Source organism: Phaseolus vulgaris, chromosome 3 (genome assembly GCF_051622355.1).
Source record: "Phaseolus vulgaris cultivar YP4 chromosome 3, ASM5162235v1, whole genome shotgun sequence".
NCBI classification, from domain to species: Eukaryota; Viridiplantae; Streptophyta; class Magnoliopsida; order Fabales; family Fabaceae; genus Phaseolus; species Phaseolus vulgaris.
The window spans coordinates 11,309,790-11,336,676 of NC_143500.1; the positions used below are offsets into that span (position 1 = coordinate 11,309,790).

Here is a 26,887-nt window from a genome sequence, read left to right on the forward strand (position 1 = left end):
TGCATAATCCTCAGGCAATTCTAAAATGTATGCATTATCATTTATTCTCATAAGAACTTGAAAAGGATCATCTGCTTAGGGTTTGAGTTTAGACTTCCTTTTTTTGGGAAATCTGTCTTTTCTTAAGTGAAGCTAAACCCAATCCCCCTCCTAAAAAATCATATCCTTTTTCCCCTATTGTTTTGTTTTATGTATCTCTCTATTTGTTACTTTATGTGGTTTTGTACCCTCTTTATGAAGTTTCTTTATGAATTCAGCTTTGGATACCCCTTCCTTATATAGACATTCATGTGGGTTGGGCAAGGGTATGAAATCTAAAGGTGTAAGAGGGTTAAAATCATACACAACTTCAAATAGACATATCATAGTAGTCTTGTGAACTACTGTATTATAAGAAAATTCAATATGGGTAAATACTCATCCCATGATCTATGATTACCCTTTAAGACTGCTCGAAGCATAATACAAAGAGACCTATTGACTACCTCTGTTTGTCCATTCATTTATGGATGACAAGAGGTGGAAAAGTAACCTTAGTTTGTAGCCTTTCCTAGAGTGTCCTCCAGAAATGACTAATGAACTTTGGGTTGATACTATGGTTCTAGGTATGCCATTGATGACTTTTTACGGCAAGTGCACCGCGTTGTCAGAAGTAATAATGTATCCCGAAGGACGGATATCGAGCCCACAAGGAACAGTTGAATAATGAAGTAAAATATTCACTAAATATAAAGCAGAATAATAAAAGTTTGTTAAGATTATTATGATGACAATGATTAATAAGAAAACAAGTCAAAGATTATTTCTTTAAATGGAAAAATAGGGTTTGAGTTTCATCTTTCTCACTCTTTTGTATTTTTATTAGCATGACAATATTGTGTCCTTTGATTGATATTGATGCCCGTATAAAAAACATTTATATCGATTTCTCGCATATAAAATTATTAAGATGCTTCCTAAATATTGATTCCTCGCATATTTATAAAAACAACTTATACTTAAGATCAGACGTTGATAGCAATTAACATTTCAAATTTATTCCTAGCATTCAAATATGTTAAGCATTATCGTTTGAGTCAGAACCTTAAAAGTACTTTCCAGTCAAATTTAAGATTCTAGATCATGGTAAACCAAGCATTATAAACAAAAAAATAATACTAATAATCAATCAAGAACATAATATTATGTTTAGATATCACCTCAATACATAAGAGTTTGAACATATTACTCTCAATCTCAAAGGGTAGAATTAGTCACATATGATGACTGTTACAAGCAGGGAGTGCATGAAAAGAAAATCCAGGATGTTTCTCCTTGATGGTTGCCTCCTCTAATGTTTCTTACACCTTTTATTCTCCCAATTGGGTTACAAGTCACTCAATGGTATTTTTCTCTCAATCTTCCACACTAGAGTTGTGCGTCAAGTCCCCTATTTAACGTAAATTGTTTGGGCTTAAGTGGATTCTCGCTTAAACGAGAAGCTCGCTTGAGCGAGTAAGACGTCAAAATTGACCAATGCCGCTAGAACAATCTCGCTCAAGCGAGAATGGGCTCGCTTGAGTGAGATGCTTTGATGCTCAGTTGGGCTTTTGTGAGCTTTGTGCGTGTTGATGCCTTCCCACCTTTCCCTTTTTAGCTTATATTATTCTACTTTTGCCCAATCATTTCAATTCTCCCCTAGAATCCTGAAATTAACACAAAATTTGAGAATAAATCGTTTTTATTCAAATAAAAATCACAAAATATGTAAAAAGGTATAAATTCATAAATTAGGGGTTATTTTATACTTATTTTAGCAATTAATACTCATAAGTACCTATATTTTAATTTGAAATATTACTGAAATTTGACACTTATTAGCCATGAAGTCTAACTAGTTCTCTAAGGAAAAGTTGGGAGATGTTTCTTGCATCATCCACTTTGAGGCAAGGAATAAAATGAGTCATCTTGCTAAATCAGTCCACTACCACAAAGATGGAATCGAATCCCCTCTGGGTTCTAGGAAGACTAATGAAAAAATCCATACTATATCTTCTCAGGGGGCACAAGCAATAAGAAAAGGAGTGTAGATTCCATGAGCCATTCTCTTGTATTTGGCTTGAAGACATGAAATGCATCTATGACAGTGCCTCTGGACATCTCGTCTCATATGGGGCCAAAAGAATTTTTTCTTTAAGCAAACTTCGAGTTTTATCAACTCCAAAATGGCCCATGAGACATCCTTCATGTATCTCTTTAACAAGGAGTTTAACTAGAAATTATATAAACCAACTACCATCAATCATAAAAAATATGCAAATAGTGTTGAAATACTTATTATCCAAGATTAGTTGTTGATATACTTATTATCCAAGATTATTTTGTTGAGTTTTTTTTTTAATGAAACTTTAGAAAACTTATTTGTAAGGTAAAGTTACACTTTCAAAATTTTAGATAATTTAGTTATAAAATATATTAAAACTATGTAGTTTTTAATTATTTATTTATAAATAAATTTAATTATATTTATTTATTAAAATTTGAAAAATCTGGAGTGCTTTATTGAGGTTCTACAATAACAGAGGTTTTTTTAACCTTCGCTAAATTACAAAGGTTTATTTTAAAACCTCAGCAAAATAATGAAGATTTTTTAACCTCTGCTAAAACTCCTTTTTTTTTTTTATTGTAGTGTGACATTGTTCAATAACATAGGGTGGTCAAATTTCCTAAAGAGAGATCTTTAAAAAAAAAAAGTAGAGGTGGTTAACATAAACAATACATGGCAACATGACAAAGGTTACCTTGACCAATAACATAACCCTGACGAAAAATACCTAAAGCACATATGATGATGTCGGAGTTCAAGGACATCAACCTCATGTTCCTTAATATAGTAATAAGTTAAATCAAATATGGAATGATTTTCAAATACTACAATAAGGGATGTAAGAACTCCAATTGGGATTGAATACCTTATCCTTGAATATTCGTTATAGTCTCAAACATGTCCATCAAAACATGATTCAAGAGCTTAAAAGACAATATGAAGTAGACTTGTACTTTATTGAACTAAGTTATTGGATTTTAGAATTTCATGTAGTTTTGTAGTTTGGATCATTGCAATTATTATAATTCATTTTCGTGTTTTATTGCGTGATATTAATTCTATTCACATATTACAATTTTATTAGTTATATGTTCAAAATTTACTTAGAAATCCAATTACACTCTCAGTGAATTTTCATGTACACAAAGATTTTAACATCATTTTCAAAATATTATATATATATAGTTTTAAATAAGTTTTATTATTTTCGATTTCTTTTTCCATTTCATATATTAATTAATTTATACTCCTTTTTAATTTAGGGTTAAATTTGTTTTTTCTCCATTTATTATAACACAAAATTGGTTTTTATCTATGGTCCAAACTTTAGACTATCCAGGTGTTTGTAGTATGAAAATGATTGGAATAGGTCATTCTATATGTGGAATTGATTCAATTTGAGGTTCCACATCATCAACCCATTGGAAGTAGTTATAGTGGACACCAATTTGCAATCAAAACAACAACAAATTTTGAAAAATAAAACTAACAATCATTTCACACACAAGGATCCATTCTATTTACAATGGTCTTGTTTTGATGGGAAATGATGCTCAATGCAAAGTTGTTGGTGAAGGAACAATCAAAATCAAGACACATGATGGAATTGTTAGAACTTTAACAGATGTCAGATATGTCCATGAGTTGAAACGGAATCTCATTTCCTTAGGCACCCTTGAATCACTACAAAAAAAACGTGTATAAAATGGCGGTTATTTTCGCAAAAACTGGCGTTTTTAACCGCCGCATTATACGTCTGTGGCGGTACCGCGTACCGCCATAATTCTTGCCGCCACAAAGTTTAATGTGGCGATCAATTGAGAACCGTTGTAGCAGACGTCCTATTATGCGTTGTATAAAGTGGCGGTTTTAAGCGTGTAATTGACGTCAATTATAAATGTCATAATTTTAAAACTGGGTAAACCAATTCTAACGTAAATAGTGGTAGTTTTAACCGCCACTTAATACAATATAGTATGGCATTTATAATACACTTTATAACTATCATAATTCGAATATTAAAATTTTATTTTATTTTTAATATTTATTTAATTCTATTTTATAATTTGATTTCATAATATTATTTAATTTCATATTATAATTAAACTTTAATTTTATTTTTAACATTTATAATAATTTATTTAATTCTATTTTATAATTTGATTTTATAATATTAATTAATTTGATATTATAATTAAATTTCACTACACATTTATGTTTCATAATATAATTAAAATTGATAAATATAATAATCAAAAGATGACTTCATTCTTTGATTGAGAGAACAAAGTTTATAATATTAAACTAATCCAAACAACAAGTAAATTAAATTGTCAAAATATAAATTGTTTCACTTTCTAAAAATATTACAAGTAAATTTTCAATCCTAATTTGTCTTACTACCTCCACTTGAGCTTTTATTTTGTTTTGGTGATATATTCTGGTTTCGTGATGGAGTATGACGACCGATGAAGTGGTGATTATCAACTCCTGCGAATACCATAAGGGCTGTCAACTTAGCGGTAATACACAAGGAAAAAATGGAATAGATACTAACTAGGGTTGGCATTCAACAACCAAAAAATTTTCAAATAAAACTAGTCGCAAGAGAGGTGTGCATCTTATTTCCAAACTAAATAAAAAACCGATGCATGCCATAAAATGTGTCATTAAAGAAACAATTTGTGTTATGAGACAGACAAGAAACCAGACTGGTCCCACCATCACCCGTAGACTAAGTTGCATGATACGTGTAATTTTAGTTTAAATGACAATATTGGTCTTTCAAAGATGATACCAACACAACACTGGTCCTCAATTTATAAATACATCAAATCAGTAACATGATCAAATTGGTTTTAAAATTTCACATTTTATCATCAAATTGTTTTTTGAAGGAAAGCCCATGCCATTATCATCAAAGCAACACCTCATATTTTTAGAGGACCAAAATGAATGTTAATAATATAGATAATGAAAAACATAACAACATAGAAATTTTATATTGTAAAGGATAAACTAACACTTGAATTGCAATCGACCATAATGAATTCACGAAATATTAGTTGATACCTTTAACTATTCAAGGGGAAAAGTTCCTAATATTGCACTTGTGCTTCGTAAATTTTATTTTATAACCCAATCTAAATTCATATGCTATTTAAGAAAATGTCCATTGAACTAGCTATCCTTATCCTAGTTCACAACTATTTCATACTTCAATAGCAACTCATCCCTTCACATCATATGTATTAAAAGATAATACTCGTGTAACCGAGAAAAAGTTTTAAATCAATAACCATGTGATCATTCATCTCATAACTGCATTAAGCAAATAGGAAATAAAATGTATTTAGCAAGACAACTAATGTAAAGAATGTTCCAATGTTTTAAAAGCAAAAAATACTGCCGGACACACATCATATCATTCACGAGGATAGTGGACATCAAATGGTTCACCAAAACAAAAATTTCTTCAATACCCTACTTTTATTGCAAATTGTTGATCCAAAGATTACAATGAAAATTTCTTATGGACAATCTATAGGCATTTACAAATGCTTGTATACTTATTACTATCAAGAGAGCAAAAGCAGTATAAGTAGGATGTGTATAGTACCTTAGTTGCAAAAATGTTATCCTTTTTCTTGTTTTTGAAGATTGCCAATTGAAATTCTTCCTGCAAAGAAAGATCATCCAAAACCACACAATATGGACACCGAATTCCATGTGAGAACTAGTTGTCTTAGGACGATAAAATATATAAAGTATTTTTATCAAATATATGAAAGAAAAGTTTAACAAATTGATATTCTATTATAGATCATTCATGCCTAGAAGCATCATTGAGAAAATAACAACCGATTATCCTTATATTATAAACACTATCAAAAGAGAAGACAATAAACTGCAACCCAATTTAAAAGTTAGCTATGACTAAGAACAAAAACTTGGAGAACCAAAATAAAATTGGAAAATATACACAAAATTCTAACCAGCATATCCCAACACATTATGACATATTTATAAAATTGAATTTCTTCCAAATAGTTGAGAGTTGAGAAAATACCTTGTAAAATGTATGTATCTTGGAGTTGAGCTAGCTTCCAACACAAATCTGAAATAGTCTGAAAAGGGAAGAAAATGATAAGGCATTGGACCACACACAATCCAATTATTTAGAAAACCTATTATAGTATTTTCCTCCAATTTTGAAGAGACTATAACAAGGTCAAGTAAAATCATAGACCAACATTACCCATTTAAAATGGGGTTAAAATTGAAACACAAGTTGCATTGTACTTTCACCATCAGACTAAAATCCTAAGGGAATACATGTCACAAGGAATCAAATTATAAAGTGAAGAATGCTCCGATTTAAAAGGGAGTTTGCAGTAAGAGTACCCAACATCATAACCTTAGGGTTTGTTTGGTGTAGAAATAAAGTGAATAAAAATTAAAACGATAATTGAAAAAAAAAGTTGAGAAATAAAGAAAAAAAAAATTATTTCGTTGAAGTGAAACGGAGAAGAAACCAAGAGAGAGATACAGACTAAGGTAAAAAAAAAAATAGAGTGAAGAAGTATTTGTGAGATAGATTCACCTTTTAATTTTCTCCTACCTATTTCTATCTCATACAAAACAACCCATTGAAATCCGTCACCCCTATTTTAACTCCTTCCGCTCCATCCAAACATATCATAAAGAAACAATTACCATATCAATCATATAAAAACCAAACATTTAAGTAGGATACGTCATCATCGTGAACAACCTGTAGTAGAATCAATGAGTAAAGAGTTAAGTTATCAGGAAAGTACAAATAACATATGTCATAATATACTTACAAAGAAATCACCAACGACAATAAATATGAGAAGGCAAGAAAATAAAATTCCAATTTTAACTGAGAACATTCACACAAAAGAATTGCATAACAACATAGTTCTTACCAAATAAGAATAAAAAACATAGTTATTTGAATCCAAAACATGTAACAAACCACATTTCTAATACGGAGAACAAAACTTGCATGAACAATAACTGTAGTTGTGGTGTTGTGGGATATATTGTTCGAATGCAAATGTTTTCCAAAGTCTTCTTCAATATCATCCCATACTCCTCCACTTTTCCTAAACCATGGAAAACAGATATTATTTTTTTATTTTAAAATGAAAAGAAAGAGCAGAGTTTAGCATTGTTCCAACCAATTTGTCCAGTCTTCGGCTTCCAAATAATTTCAATGAATGCTTTTTCAGGATTTTCATTCTCCTTGGTTCCAACTTTGGGTCCATAAACTACAGCAAGCACTTTGGTACATGCGTGCAGCACAACCGCAAACAAGACTACACACCTGGTGTGCGTGGCAATGTGCAGAAACATCTCCCTTCTTTTCATCTTTCTCTCAAGAAACTCACCTACTAGAAGTCATTCCAATGGAGATGATCTCTTCGCAGTTGTAGTGATGTTGGAGATCAGCACTAAAGAAAAAACAACGTCGTATGGCTCCAATGGTATCTCATGTAACACGCAGTCCACACGCCATTGGTCAGCAACGGAATCGAAGGTGAATTTGTGGCCATTGATGGACAATAAATCATTGGAAACCTTCTGAACAGTGGGATCTCCTTCGTCCTTGTCGAGACAAAGCGGCCTCATCCTCACACTAACCTGCGACAAAGGCAAAAAGAGAGAAATCAGAGTTAGATAGAAGGCATTGGAAACTGATAAATCGAAAACCCTAATAGGAGAAACCAACCTTAACGGAATCGGAGGGCGCAGGAAGTGAATTGTCGGTTAGGGCATCGGCGACGGTGGCGAGCTTGCGCTTCAGAGTGTTGGAAGAGGGTGGTCTCGGGGGCAAGGGGCTCTTGAACATAGCGGGGGAAGGGACGACGAGATTGAGATCGAAGGAGGGAGGGTCATTCTCTTTGGAGGGTTTGTACTTGCGAGAGGGGCGAGGTTTAACAGCGCTAGGAGAAGAAGAGGGGGTTGGAAACTTTTGGAGGATGGAATGAGAGAATAGGATTTTGGAAAATCAAAATTTTGAGTAAGTGTGGGAAATGAAATTTTATTGAGAGGGAAATAAAGTAAATATGATGGAGGGAATAAAAGGAAATTTGTGGCGTTTCTAAATGACACATTTTGAAGGATAATTATGATAGTTATTAAAATGTCGTATTATACGGATAATTGTGGCGGTTTTTAATAACCGCCATATTAAAACCGTCACAACTTACAAATTTTTTTGTAGTGAATCTCATGGGTGTAGATACTCAGCTGAAGGTGGAGTTTTAAAAGTGTCTAAATGAGCTCTTGTGTTACTAAAGGCAATTCGATGTGATAGTTTGTATGTGCTGCAGGGTTCAACAGTTACAGGTTCTACAACTGCTGTCTCACCCAACAAAGATAACACCAAGTTGTGGCATATGAGATTAGGCCACATGAGTGAGAAGGGAATTTTAATCCTCAAGAAGAAGGGTCACCTTGGTATCCACTGTACTGGAAAGGTTGATTTCTGTGAACATTGCATTTTTGGTAAGCAGAAAAAGGTTAGTTTTTCTAAAGTCATACACAGAACCAAAGGTACTTTGGATTATATTCATTCGGATCTTTGGGGTCTGTCAAAAGTTCCCTCCAGAGGTAAATGTCGTTATATGATGACAATTATTGATGATTTCTCACGAAAACTGTGGGTGTATTTTCTCAAACATAAGAATGAAGCATTTTCCACTTTTAAAGAGTGGAAATTATTGATTAAGAACCAAACGGACAAGAAGATAAAGAGGCTAAGGACAAACAATGGTCTTGAGTTCTGTTCGAATGAATTCAATGATTTCTGCAAGAAGGAAGGCATTTCCAGACATCTCACCATCCCAAGTACTCCACAACAGAACGGGGTTGCAGAAAGAATGAATAAAACTATCCTGGAGAGAGTTTGTTGCATGCTCTCCCATTCTGGTTTGAGCAAATCTTTTTGGGCTGAAGCGGCTTCTACGGCATGTAATCTGATAAATCGCTCTCCTAACAAATCAATTGATTGCAACATTCCAGAAGAAGTTTGGTCAGGTAACCTTGTTGATTATTCTAATCTTAAAATATTTGGTTGCCCTGCTTATTCTCATGTAAACGAGGGAAAATTAGAACCTCGTGCTAAGAAGTGCATTTTCTTGGGTTATGGCTCAGGGGTTAAAGGTTATCGTTTATATGACCCAGAATCTCAAAAAGTAATTCACATTCGGAATGTGACCTTTAATGAAAATGCTATGCTCTCTTCTGTAAAAGATATTTTCATTTTCTCAATTGATACAGGTGACCAGGAAGATGCTCGAGAGAAGGTGGAGTTTGAGATTAAAACACCCACTCATGAGGAAAACGTTCCAAATTCCTCCAGTGCTCAAGATGATCAAGTCATTGTTATTGATGGTACAAATGAACATTTGAAACCACATGAGCAATGTCCACCTAAATGACGAGGGTTACCACAGCCGTGGTCTATGACTCAAGAACTTCCACAACAGAGACGAAGAAAACCAACTCAAAGATTAATTGCAGAATCTGCCAACATTGCTTATGCTTTAACTATTGCACAAGATATGGGTGAAGAAGGTGAACCCAAGAGTTACTCTGAAGTTATCTCTAGTGATGACTCAACAAAGTGGATTGTTGCTATGCAAGAAGAAGTTGAGAGTCTTCTAAAAAACAAAACATGGGAATTGGTGAAGTTACCAGAAGGAAAACGAGTCATTAGTTACAAATGGATCTTTAAGATAAAAGAAGGGATCCCTGGTGTTGAGAGTACAAGGAATAAAGCAAGATTTGTTGTAAGAGGTTTTGATCAAGAGAAAGGTATTGACTTTAATGAAGTTTTTTCTCCTGTTGTTCGTCATACTTCAATACGTATATTACTTGCTTTAGTTGCCTTGTATGATTTGGAGTTGGAACAGTTAGATGTGAAAACTGCTTTTCTTCATGGTAATCTTGAGGAAGAGATTTACATCCAGTAGCCTGAGGGCTTCGTTGTACCTGGAAAGGAGGACCATGTATGTCGTTTGAAAAAATCTCTTTACGGCTTGAAGCAATCACCAAGACAATGGTATAAAAGGTTTGATTCTTTCATGGTTGGACATGGATACTCCAGAAGTAGCTATGATAACTGTGTTTATTTTCAAAAGACATCTGATGGGTCATTTATATACTTGTTGTTATATGTTGATGACATGTTGATTGCCGCAAGAGATTAATCTTTAGTTAACAAGGTAAAGGCCCAGCTTAGCAGTGAATTTGATATGAAAGACTTAGGTCCTGCCAAGAAAATTTTAGGAATGGAGATCAACAGAGATCGTCAAGCTGAAAAACTTTTTCTATCACAAAAGAAGTATGTTTTTAAGATGCTTGACAAATTTGGAATGCGAGATTGCAAAGCTGCTAATACTTCAATTGCCGCCCACTTCAAGTTGTCATCAGATCAGTGTCCAAAATCAGACGAGGACAAAAGGCGCATGTCACATGTCCCGTATTCAAATGCAATTGGAAGTCTCATGTATGCTATGGTATGTACTATACCTGATTTAGCTTATGCTGTTAGCATTGTTAGCAGGTTCATGCATAATCCAGGCAAGGCACACTGGGAAGCCATTAAATGGATACTTTATTATCTGAAAGGTTCTCCAAATCTTGGTTTGGTATTTGATAAACATAGAGCCGATGCCGGAGGAACAGTTGGCTATGTTGATGTTGACTATGGTGGTGATTTAGATCGGAGAAGGTCACTTTCAATCTACATTTTTATCCTATGTGGGTTTGCTATCAGCTGGTATTCTTCACTTCAAGCCATTGCGGCTTTGTCCACCACTGAAGCAGAATATATCGCTTCTACAAAAGGTATGAAAGAGGTTATATGGCTTCGAGGCTTGGTAAGTGAACTTGGTCTTCAACAAAATATTATTGTTATATTTTGTGATAGTCAGAGTGTTGTCCACTTAACCAGGAACAACAAGTATCACTCAAGGACCAATCACATTGAAATTAAGCACCATTTTATCCGAGACATTGTTGATACGGGAGATATAATTGTTGAAAAAATTCATACGACCGAAAATCTTGCAGACATGTTGACCAAGCCACTTCCACCGGCTAAGTTTGATCATTGTAGTGGTTCTAGGAGACTACAATAATAAAAATCAATTAATGGTAAGTAACCTCCCTTTGATGACAATTAATTGTAGTAAGAAACTTCCATTTAATTACAATTAATTGTGGCAAGTAACCTCCCAATTATGTTAAGAAAACGGAAAGGTGAGTCATAACCCACAAATCTCCACCTTGACTTGCCTTTGACTTGAACACTCTCTCGCCATGAAGCCTTGATTAAGTATGGATAATACCAGCTAAGTTCAAAGTTCCTTCAAGTAATGTAACACACAACAAACAACAACACACACTTGCCTCCTCTCTCTTTTCCTATACTCTCTATTTCTGCTCTTGGGTGTAAGTGTTTAACCCATAGAATTTGTTTTGGGGCTATTTATCTATTAGCCTAAGAGGAATCATTGTACTCCCAGTACCATTATAGTGGAAGTTTTGACTCTCTCGCCGGTGTTTTTTTACCTCTATTTAAAGGGGTTTTCCACCTAAAAATTTCTGGTATCATTCTCATTTTTCCTTGTTACTTTAATTTTCTCCTAATCTTTGGTTGAAATTATCACGCTTCTGCACACGATATCCCTACAATATAATATGAAAAAAAAAATTATTTATAATTGATTCAAGTTTTTCCAACCTCCTTAGATCGAAATATGACAATTTATGTGTAAATGATATATTTATGGAACATGGTTTGATGATGTTTTGACCTAATAAGTTTAAGAAATTTTCGTTATAATAGATTCTAAAGAATCTTGACATCATTAAAAAATGAATTTTAAATATAACTCAACTTTATAAATAAGGTGAGATTTAAAACTATTTATATAATATTATTCTTATTTCTAGACGATGTATGATCTTCTTATTTCTCATTAATATGGATCTTCTTATCTTTAATTGATGTGAAATCGTCTTATATTTAATTAATGTGAGATTTCATTATGATATTTCTTTGTCTTTAGTTAATATGAAATTTTAAAAATTTAGTGATAAGTTTTTTTTAATTTAGTATTTTTATGACTTGAAATGTATTTTAAAAATTAAAATTGAGGAGGAGTTCTGGTATCATTTGTAGCGCCGCTGTCTTTACCTTGTACATCTATATTCTGAGAAGCTTTTGCCTTCCAACTTTTTGGGTCTGATAACACTCTGAAAATGAATCAGAGAAATTATTAGGCATAGAACTATTTCCACCTTCATCACCCTTCTTTCCAAACCAAACCATCGTTACCCAGTTGAACTCAGAACTGCCACAACCTCCTTTTACTGTTTCATGCAGAGAGTAAAATCTTGTTATTGTTATTTAAGTTGGGAAAGATAGAATAAACCAGCACTTTTTTGTGTGTATAGAAAACTTTAGGGAAATAGATACAAAGCTAAATCCAACTCAAATTATTCTTACAGAAGAATGATCTATTATCTGTGTTACTTTCATTAGTATTTACTTTTTAAAAATGCTTGTTTTTCAAATTAATTTAATATAAAATCTTATTTAATATTTTTTATTTGCAAATCCAATTTTAAATATTACAAACTTTCTTTTGATACATTTTTACCTTCTATATGTCCTAGTAAAAATATATTTGAAAATATTACTTATATGTATTTAATTTAATAAAAATAATGTTTTTAAAAAATTATTTAAAAAATCAATTATTTCATAATTAATCATTTTCAGTTTAAATTTATACTCCATCTTCTTAAAATATAAGTAAGGAGTTTTTTTTATATAAAAACAATATTATATGATGAGAAAATGACATCTCAACTAATTTTGATGCCTCACCTTTCAAGAGTCACTTTTCCTGAAAATATGTACATAAAAGAAAAAAAAGACAAAATATAAAAAAAAAAAGAGAGAGATCAAACAAAAACCCATGTAATTAAAAAAATCTATGGTTTGATATAAACCAAACTTATTTCTTAAAAAGTCTTGACTAATACATGTAGAAAAAAATTTCAAACCAAACAAATTCTTATCATTTGACTCTACACCCAAACTAGCTAATCTATGAACACACTTGTTTCCTTCATAAAAGATGTGCAAAACCTTAAAATTTAAGGAATAATTCATAGTCATACAACTCTTCCATTTGCTTCTAAAACACCAATGTATAATTCTAAGACGGTTGAAAGAACAAATAAACAACATATAATTACTTTCCAACCATAAGTCCAATCTCTAACAACAACCAACTCAATACTGAACCTAACACCCATAAGTTCAGACTTTACAACAATATCAATCCTAAGATATAAAGAGAAACATCTCATATTTATCTCTACTTCCTTTAAAAATACATGCATAAACAACAAAATCAGGATATTCTTGAGCGACACCATGCACATAATTAATACGAGATAGTTTCCAAATAATAACCATAGAAATATAGGAGCCTTACGAGTATGAATGTGGATTTTAAGTCATCAATATTATTATCCATAACACCTTTAGAAATATTACTTGTCATACTAACACTTGCTATAATAAATTTTTTATATAAAGGATCGTAAGAGGATTACCAAATTTATTAGCATTCATCATTTTCCATACACCCACAAATAACATGAATGAAAGCAGCCCAATGAATGTCTTCAATTTAAGTACTTCTAGTCTCATATGAAATCTCCATAGAAAAATAGAAATGAAATCTATAAAGCGTTTAAAGGTATCTTGGAACCAATCCCAAAGTTTGAAGGTAATAAGAAAACCAAAGAAGAGATTAGGAGAAGATTATTTATACTTGTAGGGATATCGTGTGCGGAAGCGTGATAATTTCAACCAAAGATTATGAAAAATTAAAGTAACAAGTAAAGTGAGAATGATACCAGAATTTTTAGGTGGAAAACTCCTTTAAATAGAGGTAAAAAACCACCAGCGAGAGAGCCAAAACTTTCACTATAATGATACTGGGAGTACAATGAATTCCTCTCAGACTAATAGATAAATAGCCCTACAACAAATCCTCTCTATATGGGTTAAACACTTACATCCAAGAACAGAAATAGAGAGTATATGAAAAGAGAGAGGAAGCTAGTGTGTGTTGCTTGTTTGTAGTGTGTTACATTGCTTGAAGGAAGACACTATATATAGTGGTTCTAGGAGACAACAATACTAAATACAATTAATGGTAATTAACCTCCCATTAATGACAATTGATTGTGGCAATTAACCTCCCATTGATTACAATTGATTGTGGCAATTAATCTCCCATTGATTGCAATTGATTGCGGCAATTAATCTCCCATTGATTGCAATTGATTGCGACAATTAATCTCCCATTGATTGCAATTGATTGTGGCAATTAACCTCTCAATTATGACAAGAAAACGGAAAAGTGAGTCATAAACCCACAAATCTCCACCTTGACTTGCCTTTGATTGGAACACTCTCTCGCCATGAAGCCTTGATTAAGTATGGATAATACCAGCTAAGTTCAGGCAATGATCGAACTTAGCCAATGGAAGTGGCTTGGTCAACATGTCTGCAGGATTTTCGGTCGTATGAATTTTTTCAACAATTATATCTCCTGTATCAACAATGTCTCGGATAAAATGGTGTTTAATTTCAATGTGCTTGGTCCTTGAGTGATACTTACTGTTCCTGATCAAGTGGACAACACTCTGACTATCACAAAATATAACAAGAACATCTTGTTGAAGACCAAGTTCACTTACCAAGCCTCGAAGCCATATAGCCTCTTTCATACCTTCTGTAGCAGCAATATATTCTGCTTCAGTGGTGGACAAAACCGCAATGGCTTGAAGTGAAGAATACCAACTGATAGTAGACCCACATAGGGTAAAAATGTAGGCTGAAAGTGACCTTCTCCGATCTAAATCACCACCATAGTCAGCATCAACATAGCCAACTGCTCCTCCGGGATCGGCTCTATGTTGATCAAATACCAACCCAAGATCTGGAGAACCTTTCAGATAACGAAGTATCCATTTAACGGCTTCCCAGTGTGCCTTGCCTGGATTATGCATGAATCTGCTAACAGCATAGCTAAATCAGGTCTAGTACATACCATAGCGTACATGAGACTTCAAATTGCATTTGAATACGGGACATGTGACATGCGTCTTTTGTCCTCGTCTGATTTTGGACACTGATCTGATGACAACTTGAAGTGGGCGGCAATTGGAGTATTAACAGCTTTGCAGTCTCGCATTCTAAATTTGTCAAGCATCTTAAGAACATACTTCTTTTGTGATAAAAAAAAGATTTCCAGCTTGACGATCTCTGTTGATCTCCATTCCCAAAATTTTCTTGGCAGGACCTAAGTCCTTCATATCAAATTCACTGCTAAGTTGGGCCTTTAACTTGTTAACTAAAGATTCATCTCTTGCAGCAATCAACATGTCATCAACATATAACAACAAGTATATAAATGACCCATCAGATGTCTTTTGAAAATAAACACAGTTATCATAGCTACTTCTGGAGTATCCATGTCCAACCATGAAAGAATCAAACCTTTTATACCATTGTCTTGGTGATTGCTTCAAGCCGTAAAGAGATTTTTTCAAACGACATACATGGTCCTCCTTTCCAGGTACAACGAAGCCCTCAGGCTACTGGATGTAAATCTCTTCCTCAAGATTACCATGAAGAAAAGCAGTTTTCACATCTAACTGTTCCAACTCCAAATCATACAAGGCAACTAAAGCAAGTAATATACGTATTGAAGTATGACGAACAACAGGAGAAAAAACTTCATTAAAGTCAATACCTTTCTCTTGATCAAAACCTCTTACAACAAATCTTGCTTTATTCCTTGTACTCTCAACACCAGGGATCCCTTCTTTTCTCTTAAAGATCCACTTGCAACTAATGACTCGTTTTCCTTCTGGTAACTTCACCAATTCCCATGTTTCGTTTTTTAGAAGACTCTCAACTTCTTCTTGCATAGCAGCAATCCACTTTGTTGAGTCGTCACCAAAGATAGCTTCAGAGTAATTCTTGGGTTCACCTTCTTCACCCATCTCTTGTGCAATAGTTAAAGCATAAGCAATGTTGGCAGATTCTACAATTAATCTTTGAGTCGGTTTTCTTGGTCTCTGAGTGTAAAGAGTCGCTCCTTTAACCGGAGTTTGTTTGCAAGACTTTTGGTCATGTATAAAGACTCCAATTTACTCCATATGCCTGCTGTACTTTTCTCGTTGATGACCTCACGCAACACCTCACGGGACAAGCATAACTGGATTGCAGACAATGCCTTTTCATCCATCTCATCCCACTGCTCCTCCGTCATAGTGGTTGGTGTCACCATTTTACCTGCCAGAACTTTCTTTAAACCATTCTGCGTGAGAACAGCTAGCATCTGGACTCGCCAGATAGCAAAGCTGATTTTACCATCAAATTTCTCAATATCCAATTTTGACATTATTGAACAATAGATCCTAGTTGAATTATCGAAAAGCTCTGATGCCAATTTGTTGGGATATCGTGTGCGGAAGCGTGATAATTTCAACCAAAGATTATGAGAAATTAAAGTAACAAGTAAAGTGAGAATGATACCAGAATTTTTAGGTGGAAAACCCCTTTAAATAGAGGTAAAAAACCACCGGCGAGAGAGCCAAAACTTTCACTATAATGATACTGGGAGTACAATGAATTCCTCTCAGACTAATAGATAAATAGCCCTAAAACAAATCCTCTCTATATGGGTTAAACACTTACACCCAAGAACATAAATAGAGAGTATATAAAAAGAGAGAGGAAGCAAGTGTGTGTTGCTTGTTTGTAGTGTGTTACATTGCTTGAAGGAAGACACTATATATAGTGGTTCTAGGAGACAACAATAATAAATACAATTAATGGTAATTAACCTCCCATTGATGACAATTGATTGTGGCAATTAACCTCCCATTGATTACAATTGATTGTGGCAATTAATCTCCCATTGATTGCAATTGATTGCGGCAATTAATCTCCCATTGATTGCAATTGATTGCGACAATTAATCTCCCATTGATTGCAATTGATTGTGGCAATTAACCTCTCAATTATGACAAGAAAACGGAAAGGTGAGTCATAAACCCACAATACTTAAAACATAAACAACAAACAAAACATAAATGAATTCCATATTTTTAAAGGTTAACATCTAAAAAAGTTTCCAAAGCACCAAGGATCTCCTAAGAGGAATAAGACTAGACTTCACAAAGCCAAGGATTAAATTTAACATTTATGTGAATAAATTTCCTAGCAGTTTTTTTAAGTTAAAAATATCATAATTCTTATTAACCCAAACCTTTTCATTAGGCTTGTACTAAGAGTATAACCTTCTAATTGAATTTGTAATCTAGGAAACTTTAACAAAACATATTAAGGAAGGATCTAATCTCCATTCCAAACATCAACAACTTAAGCTTTTAAGATTTATGGCTACATTTTCCAGAATCTACAACATACATGTTATATAGACTTATCAAAAAACCAAATGCTAGGTGAAAAATTTATTTTTAAACCATTACCTAACACTCATCGAGGATTATCCATAATTAGCTGCAACCAACCCTTAAAACACAACTAAACAGAAGAAGAATAAGGACAGATAAAAAATTGACTAGATTTATTAATGAACCTAGTACTTATCAGACTAGCCAATGCACTAGAGCTAAAAAGAAATTATAAGCTAAATGGATTAAAAGAGGTTTGATTCTCTTCACACAAATTCAACACCTTAAGCTCACCTTCTTTTCTGGAAGTACCTATTCAGTGCCAATTAAGTGTTATCAAACCTCTTGAAGCTATATCTCCAGTCCATATAAATTATGAAGTTATCCTTTAATAACTTTTGAAATTGCAACAAGTCAATTATAAACCTGAAAAAATATGCAAAATGTCTCTAACCACAAATTTAACCAATTGAATACGCCCAATCATACTTAACATTTTACCTAACCATTTTTGCAAGCTCATTTTTTATTTTCTACATAATAGATTTGGAATGTTTTCTTTAGGAATGCCTTTAAAATTTTGAACACCTAAATAATTGAAAGGAAAATTACCTTTTATGAAGTTTAAAATTGAAAAGGATGGAATCCGAAAGAAAGTGAAAAGTGAGGTTGTTTGGTTGAGGAAAATTGTGTGAAAAGTTTACAGTAAATGTGAATGATATGAAAGGAAAAAAATTAAAATTAATTATTATATAGCCATTTACTAAAATGCTCTTATTTGTAAATTAAAGGGTTGGATATGTTTTTCATCCCTGTATTATAACACAAAATTGATTTTCTTCTCTGGTTCAAACTTTATACCATCCATGTATCTATAGTATGGAAATATGTGGTAAACCAATCTCTATTATGAGACATGTGAAAAGTACAACCGGAATCAAGAATCCATTCATTTTTAGACCTTTGTTCAGTGTTGGAAGCTACAAAACAATCCTCATCAGATTCAGTTTCAACAATACTAGCTTCGGCCAATTTTTCTGGTTGTTTACCATTTCCCTTATCTTCTCCATCTTGCTTATTTTTCAATTTATAACATTCTCGTGTCCCTTTTTCTTGTAATAACGACAATATTTGGAGTTCTTGCCTCTAGATTTTGACCTAGATTTATACTTATTGTATCAAATTTTTCTTTGGCTAGTAAATTAGTCTTGACATCATCAAAGCTTAAGGTAAACATAATTTTTTGGAATTGTCGATGCGAGGGTGGTAGAGAAACAATAAGTAGAACGGCTTTATCCTCATCATCAATTTTAACATCCAAATTTTCCAAATCAATTATGATGGAATTAAATTCATCAAGGTGAGATTGGATGGGAGTACCTTCGGACATTCAGAGTGTAAAGAGTCGCTCCTTTAACCGGAGTTTGTTTGCAAGACTTTTGGTCATGTATAGAGACTCCAATTTACTCCATAAGCCTGCTGTAGTTTTCTCGTTGATGACCTCACGCAACACCTCACTGGAGAAGCATAACTGGATTGCAGACGATGCCTTTTCATCCATCTCATCCCACTGCTCCTCCGTCATAGTGGTTGGCCTCGTCATTTCACCTGCCATAACTTTCTTTAAAACATTTTGGGTGAGAACAGCTAGCATCTGTACTCACCAGATAGCAAAGCTGATTTTACCATCAATTTCTTAATATCCAATTTCGACATTATTGAACAACAGATCTGGTTGAATTATCAAAAAACTCTAATGCCAATTTGTAGGGATATCGTGTGCGGAAGCGTGATAATTTCAACCAAAGATTACGAGAAATCAAAGTAACAAGGAAAAATGAGAATGATAACAGAAATATTTAGGTGGAAAACCCCTTTAAATAGAGGTAAAAAACCACCGACGAGAGAACCAAAACTTCCATTATAACGGTACTGGGATTACAATGAATTCCTCTCGGGCTAATAGATAAATAACCCCAAAACAAATTCTCTCTATATGGGTTAAACACTTACACCCAAGAGCAGAAATAGAGAGTATAGGAAAAGAGAGAGAAAGCAACTGTGTGTTGTTTGTTGTGTGTTACATTACTTGAAGGAACCACTATATATATAGTGGTTCTAGAAGACAACAATAATAAAATCAATTAATGGTAAGTAACATCCCTTTAGTAACAGTTAATGGTAATAAAAAATCTCCATTTAATTACAATTAATTATAATAAATAATCTTCCAATTATGTAAAAAAACAGAAAGATAAATCATAACCCACACATATAAATAAATACAAACCTTCAATTTAAAAAAGTTGAGTTACACTTTTACTTTAAAGATCTGTCACTTTTATATATTTTTATTATAAGATATAAAAATGAATGTTTTTTATGTGACATGTGAAGTACTCCACATCGTTAACGTCTCCTTCCTTACGCATCCACGATAATAATTCAATTTTATTATTTAATTTAAACATTAAAAAGTTGATTTTTTTCTTAACGAACTAGTATACTCCACATTTATATTTGATATCATCAATTAAATTAAAATAATTTTGCAGTCTTTGCACCCAATTAAATATAACATCTTTTTATTGACTATATGCAGATAATTTAAAAGGGCATAATTGTATAACAGTATACCTGCAAAAAAAAAAATTATTTTAAAAATAATGATTTTATCATGCACAATAATTTGTATTTAGATAACAATGTAAAATTTTATGTTTTAATTAAATTCTTTAAATATAGCAAAAAAAACAATACTTTGTTGCTAGTAATTATTATTATTATTCAAAAAAACTCCATGTACAATTATTTTTCTTCCTAATGATACCACAAGTAGCAACAAGGTGGTGGGGGTAAAAGAGGTGATAGAAAGTTGAAAACTTTTGGATGTTTAACATCCTCATTGGACAGGGTTAGAGGTCTAGACTAGGAGACAGGGACAACTTTGGCTACCTAAATTTAAGAATTTCTCCAAAAGATTAAAAACAACATATTAAAATTATATTTTATATGTGCTCTATTCTTTGTTTTTTAATTACTTATTATACGAGAAACTTAATGATTTAAGACTATTTGTAATTCCTATCCAGCTGTATAAAGTGATTATAATATGTTCAATTTGAAACGTAATCATAGTAAAATATAAGGACTAAACAAAAAAAAGTGTCGTGTCAATATTAAAAGGAAACTATTGGTTTTAGTCCTACAACAAGTACTAGCTCTTTTGAACTTGGTTCCTACATTTTAAGGATGAAATCACCAAATTAAAGTTTACAAATTGATGAACATAGAATTTTGTTTGTTCAAGTTTGGTTCTTTTTGCATGTTAGATAATTGATATTTGCAAGCTTGTGACACTAACTTAATAGGAGTTTTTGTAAGTACAAATGTATGGTGGAGAAATGGTAAAAATAGAGTAGAAAAACAGGGATACTTTACTAATGTTCGTGGACCACACACTGAAGACGAAACAGACCTATTTCGGTAGGTAACAAAACCTCTGCATACACTTTTAACAAATAAATTAAGCCCAACATTTTTTTACTGGTCTAATAAACAAGTGAATGTGACATTTCCCTGTTGTAATCACCATGCATCCATCTCTCTCTTTAGATCATCACTGAACCTTGTGTGTTCTTCCATGGCTGCCACCAACCACTTGTTGGAGCATTACTTGTAGTTTAGCATTGAGGGAAGGTAAACTCGGTGGATTGCGCCACTTCGTTAGATGTAATGAATCAATTTTTTGTATACAGAGCCATGAATCTTTCTGCCACCTACAGTTTCTGCAAAGCCTATATAACCTGTCTTAGTCAAAACATTATTTCATGCTTCAAATTTCGAAATGGACAGCTATATAACCTACCTTTCTTTCTGACTGTACAACAAATTGTGCATTATATTTTCAGTATTATAATCTCCTATAGGCATCATAATTCCCAACATGAGTACCGTATCAGCTCATTAGTAGCTCTGCAATGACTTAACGAATTCTTGTTTACGTACTTCAACACCTTTCTTGCTTCACTATCACTACAAAGTTTTGAAGAGCGTATTGGAACCAAAATCTTGGATAGGATAAGAATCCGGGTTGTCCTATAGCGTATTGATCACTCATGTACTTGGCTGCCAAAATAGATTGACCTGTTCTATTCAAAAAAATGTAATGTGGGTTAATTTTGATTGGTCCTATAAAAAATTTAGTATGTGGATATTGGTAAGTTCGTGTATATGAAATATTTTTTAAATTAATAAACTTTTAAATATAAATTTTGAATAGACATTTTCTTTGTTTATTATTATTTTTTAGATAAATTAGGTAAATTATTTCCCAACATTATTCTTACAATACATGTATAGTAAGATGGGTAAAAAAAATATAATTATATTCTCATTTTCAATGAAATATGAAGTTTAATTGTACTAATAAATTTATTAATAAAATATTTTATTAAATATATAATATTTTTAAGGTAATATATGTAAACACAATTATTATTCTAATTTCAAAACTAGTATAAAATAATATATATATATATATATATATAATATTTAAATTTTATTATAAAAGGTTTGACTACTGCATTACATGAGTATTGAAACATAAACAAACTATGCATTTTCGAAAGAAAAAAAAACACTATTAAATATTAAAAAACTAGTATCGAATTTCGTAAAGGTATTATGAATTAGGAATTGAGGGTAGTTTCTTCATGCACCTCCATGTTTTTTTTTCTTGCACTTCATACTTCAAAAAATACTTAAATTATCCTTTGAAAATTTTCATTGAATGTTTTTTCTTTAATTTTGGTGGAATTCAAAGACTTCTTGAGTTATAGAATTTGAAAGTTAAAATTTGTGTTTCGGATTGTATAATATTCCATATTGCATAATTTATAATACAAAATTTTATTCAAAATTGTAGAATTTGGAAAAGATAATTTTTTTAGAATTTTTTAGCATATGAAGGTGCAAGAAGAAATTATAGGGATGCAAGTTATGTGTGGTGCGTCTAAGTGAAAAAGTGGGTTGAAAAAGACAATTTGTCCCGCGTTTTTATTAGCAGGTCATGGACTTGGCCTCACGACTTGTCCTGAATTGTCATTCCTACCCTATAGCTTGTGTTTTCAAGGAAGTTTGCATCCTTATATCGAAACCATTTTGTCCTTAATATGATTCTATTTATAACCTTTTAGTTATCCACTATGAAGCTCCAACATGACAAGAGACTTTGTTTTCACGCTTCAGACGCACCGCCGAAATGAACATGCAACAGATGCATGAATGACGTGGTGTTGGATAAAACTTGGGCCAAACACGATCCTCTTTTTGAACGCTTCGGAGATGACACGATCCACCATTTGATCACGACTCTTACACAAAAATCACAAATGAATCCATACTAATTAAAATATAGAAAAAAAAAAAAAAATGAGAAACAAATAATATATTCATTCCTAAGCATGATTTAAATAATCTTAACATATCCCATTTTATAGGAAGATTAAGTACATATACACTATATAAATTACATAAAAATTACAAAAGAGGGAAGAAAAAAGAAAAAGGAAAAATTAGTAGGTTATATAAAATTGAAAAATTGTGAATTTTTGCACCTTTATAGTGTTGAGTTGCAACGAAAAAATTGTGTTAAGTAGCACTATGTTGAGTTAAAGGCTTGTAACAATCAGAAAAAGAAAAAGAAAGAAGCAAGCAAAAGACGGAATATAAGTCTTGACTGAAAGAGGAAAAGGTAAGGAAAATTTTAAACAATTTTCTTAATTATTTTATTGAAATATATTTTACAATAGTGTACATTAGTCATTAAACTTGAAAGTTGCCAAACAATTCATTTGTTAAATCAAAATACTTTTTAATTAAAATTGAAAAAGTGGAAAATTGTTAAATCAAGTCATTAAATTCACATTGAAATTGTCAAACCAACGCAGTCAGCCAAGCCTTTATCATTTTGAATTTGAAGATCATGATAACCAAGTCATAAATTTATATTTAATTTATATTTTTAATTCACATTTAATTTATATTTTTTTCACCTAAATCTAAATATTCTCTTGTTTTGAAGGTAGGAGCATAAATACGAATACGACATGAAAACAAACACAAAGATATAATTGAATTGAAAATTATAAGATACAGAAGATGATATTATATGTGTATTATATATTAAAATGTACTAATATACTTCCTAATCTGAAAAAAAAAACAAGAGAAACATTTATAAAACAAGTCTAACAAAAGATAAACTTATTTAAACCATAATATTTGACTTTTACCTTTGTTCATCCTCACTGAAAAATACAAATTCTAGTCCATTAAGAGATAAACAATTAATCTCAAGAATTCCATTCTCATCAAATGAAAAGTCATCTCTTTCGATATCTCACAATTTAATTTTCTCTTTTTTGTATTTTGAGGAGTTTATAGAGAGAAGACACAAATTATTATGAACAATTACTAGATCACGTGCCCTTTTAGGTGTCATCTTATTTCTTTTCAAATAATTATAAAAAAATAAGTACTCTAATTTCTTTCACAAGAAGAAGAACATGGTTGCCCAAGTAGCTTAAGAACTATCTTTTGAAGTGTTGGTGTATGAGTTCCATGAACAATCCACCATGATTTTGATGGGAAAAATGCACGCGGAAGCAACACACACAAGCACAAATCAACCGGAGAAAATAAACAGCACAGGATTTAACATGGTTTGGTCACCAATCTGCAACCTACATCCACGGGCAACTAATTAGGTTTTCATTCTGTTTGTTACAATTTTATTACAAGCACAAAGATCTCTTAAATAAATATTATAGATGGGACACAATAATTAAGTTCACTCACTAAAACATGGTGTCTAGTCAACCTAGCCCAATTGGTCTTGGCTTCACACTCAACAATCTTCCACTTGAAGTCACGGAACAATGTTCACCTGCACTTCAACTGTGTACATGTAATTCTGTAATCTGTCAACGGAACAATGTTCACCTTCTTAATCATCATGAAGACTTCATTGAAACTCCCCTGAGTTTCAACATGTTCATCATGACTGAAACTACCATTGACCCGTCCTCTAATCCTACCGGTTCCCACTTACACGAACTGTCGGATCCTGAAATAGCCTGAGAACAAACATACTCCATACTCCACAAGAAATTTTCTGGAGATGTTTCAATAGCTGGAATACTGGTTCTTCTAACCTACTGCCGCCTAGGAACCTCAGCTCAAGCACGACCCGTGTTCCCACTGCCATAAGTACCTTTGACTGGTCTACTTGAACCTTTTCATGCTCATTCATCCTTAATCTGACCTATGACTCTGGGTTTTTCTCTTTAAAAGACAAACCTCTTCTTCCCATGAGATTTTGTGAACCGGACTTTGTTTATCTTCCGAACTGGGACGGTCACTCCCTCAAACGGTAATCCGACCATATACAACGAACATCTCTTTCTTCTGCAGCCATGACCAGATTTCCCTTGATGACCTTCCACTATTGATTTTAGAACTTCACATCATGTCCCTACTCGTCCAACTACCTAACAGAAATCAAACTTTTCGTTAAGCTTGGAACAACTCTGACATCCTTCAAAGTCCAGAAACCGATTGGCGTCTTCAACACTATGTCACCCATGCCCGTAACATCAAGAGTTTTGTTGTCCACTAGTCTTACCTTTCCAAAGTCCCCAATAACTAGATTCTGCAATGCTTCACTATTGTGGGTAGCATGAAATGAAGTACCCGAATCCATGACCCAAGAATCCACACTATTATCCGCGCAACAGACTAAGAGGTCCTCGTCCGCGGAGTCTTCTGCAATGTTAACTTGTTTATCATTTGGGCATTGATTCCTCCACCTTCTTGTAGTTCCAACATGTTACACTTGAGCAATCCTAAGTCTTTGACTGACTCCCTCTTCTGATCTTGTTAGAATGTATGACCTTAAACGAGAGGGGGGATGGGGGGGGGGGGTGAATTGTTTAAGAGAGGTTTTCGAAAACTTTTCATTGTTTAACAAAATTCTTTGTGTGAATCCAGAACCGAAATCAGATTAACCAAGAATATAAGCACTAAAACAGCAAAGCAACAAAAAAACAATCGGTTGTTTATACCAGAAAAGCTTAAAGCAGAATTTAAATGAGTATAGGGTAAGAGAGAGATACCCCAACAATTTATACTGGTTCACTCTTAAGCCAAGAGCTACATCCAGTCCCCAGAAAATCACTGGGTAATCCACTAAGTAATCAAACCAGATTACAACACACAAACCACCAAAGTAGTGACCTTGAACCCTTCAAGAAACACACTCCCTTTGGCAAAACACACCAAGAGTATTGATCTTGACCACCTCAAGATACACAACACTCCTTGGAAACACAACACCAGAAATACAGTAGGTTGAGAAGAGATTACACTTGTTTACAGTACAAACTGAAATCAATACAATTGCAATCATATTTCTCTCTCTTTGAAAACCCAAAGCTTGATGTGAATGTTCAAATCTTGAAATCAACTTTGTCACAACTGAAAAACTCAAATTTGTTTCTCTTGCTTGTTTGAAAACATAAACAAACCATTTATATTTTCCAAAGTTTGGTCAAAGCAATTAATGAAGGAGTGTATTCAGTTGAAAATCATTTAAAGCACATTCAACAACCAAAATAGAATTCTATTAGGATTTTCAAAGAAACAATCGGTTGAAACCACGAAACAACCGATTGTTTGGTTTGGCAGTTAAGTCAACTAAACTAAAACAGTTTTCAACATTTTCCAAAACTCCTAAGAGTAAAACAACCGGTTGATTCGACAAAACAACAGGTTGTTTTTCACTTAGTTGGAAAAATACTTTATTTTCTAAAAGGTTTTAAATCACATCAGTTTTAGATTCAACAAAGGAGTGAATCACATTCTATTCTACCCAGATCCCTCCCAAAACACAACAACAACTCCAGCCTTGCATCAAACATATAGGATTTGGATTCTTCAAAAGCACTTGATCACTCTTGATCAACAAATTCCCCAGAACTCCTTCTTCTAATGTCCTCTCCAAGAACGAGATCACGAATCTTCTTAAAAGTGAATCAATCGGGTCCCGCTGAATTGGTAACTGTTGTAACCGTTCCAGACCAATTGTTAGGTAATGACGATATCAGTAGTAAAGCTTGAACTTCATCATCAAACTTAATGCCCACTGACGTAAGTCTGGCTAAGATCAAATTCATTTTATTGATG

General features: G+C 32.9%; 1 protein-coding gene across 1 annotated transcript; it reads right to left on the reverse strand.

Moving 5' to 3' along the window:
- Nucleotides 1-12,273: 12,273 nt before the first annotated feature.
- LOC150028678 (uncharacterized) lies at nucleotides 12,274-16,222 on the reverse strand. Its single transcript, XM_090300050.1, has 6 exons — nucleotides 16,095-16,222; nucleotides 14,912-15,227; nucleotides 13,394-13,522; nucleotides 13,199-13,283; nucleotides 13,020-13,038; nucleotides 12,274-12,382 (listed from the first exon to the last, which is right to left on the reverse strand). The coding sequence occupies exons 1-6, from the start codon at nucleotides 16,220-16,222 to the stop codon at nucleotides 12,274-12,276; spliced, it is 786 nt and encodes a 261-aa protein (XP_090156176.1).
- Nucleotides 16,223-26,887: the final 10,665 nt, after the last annotated feature.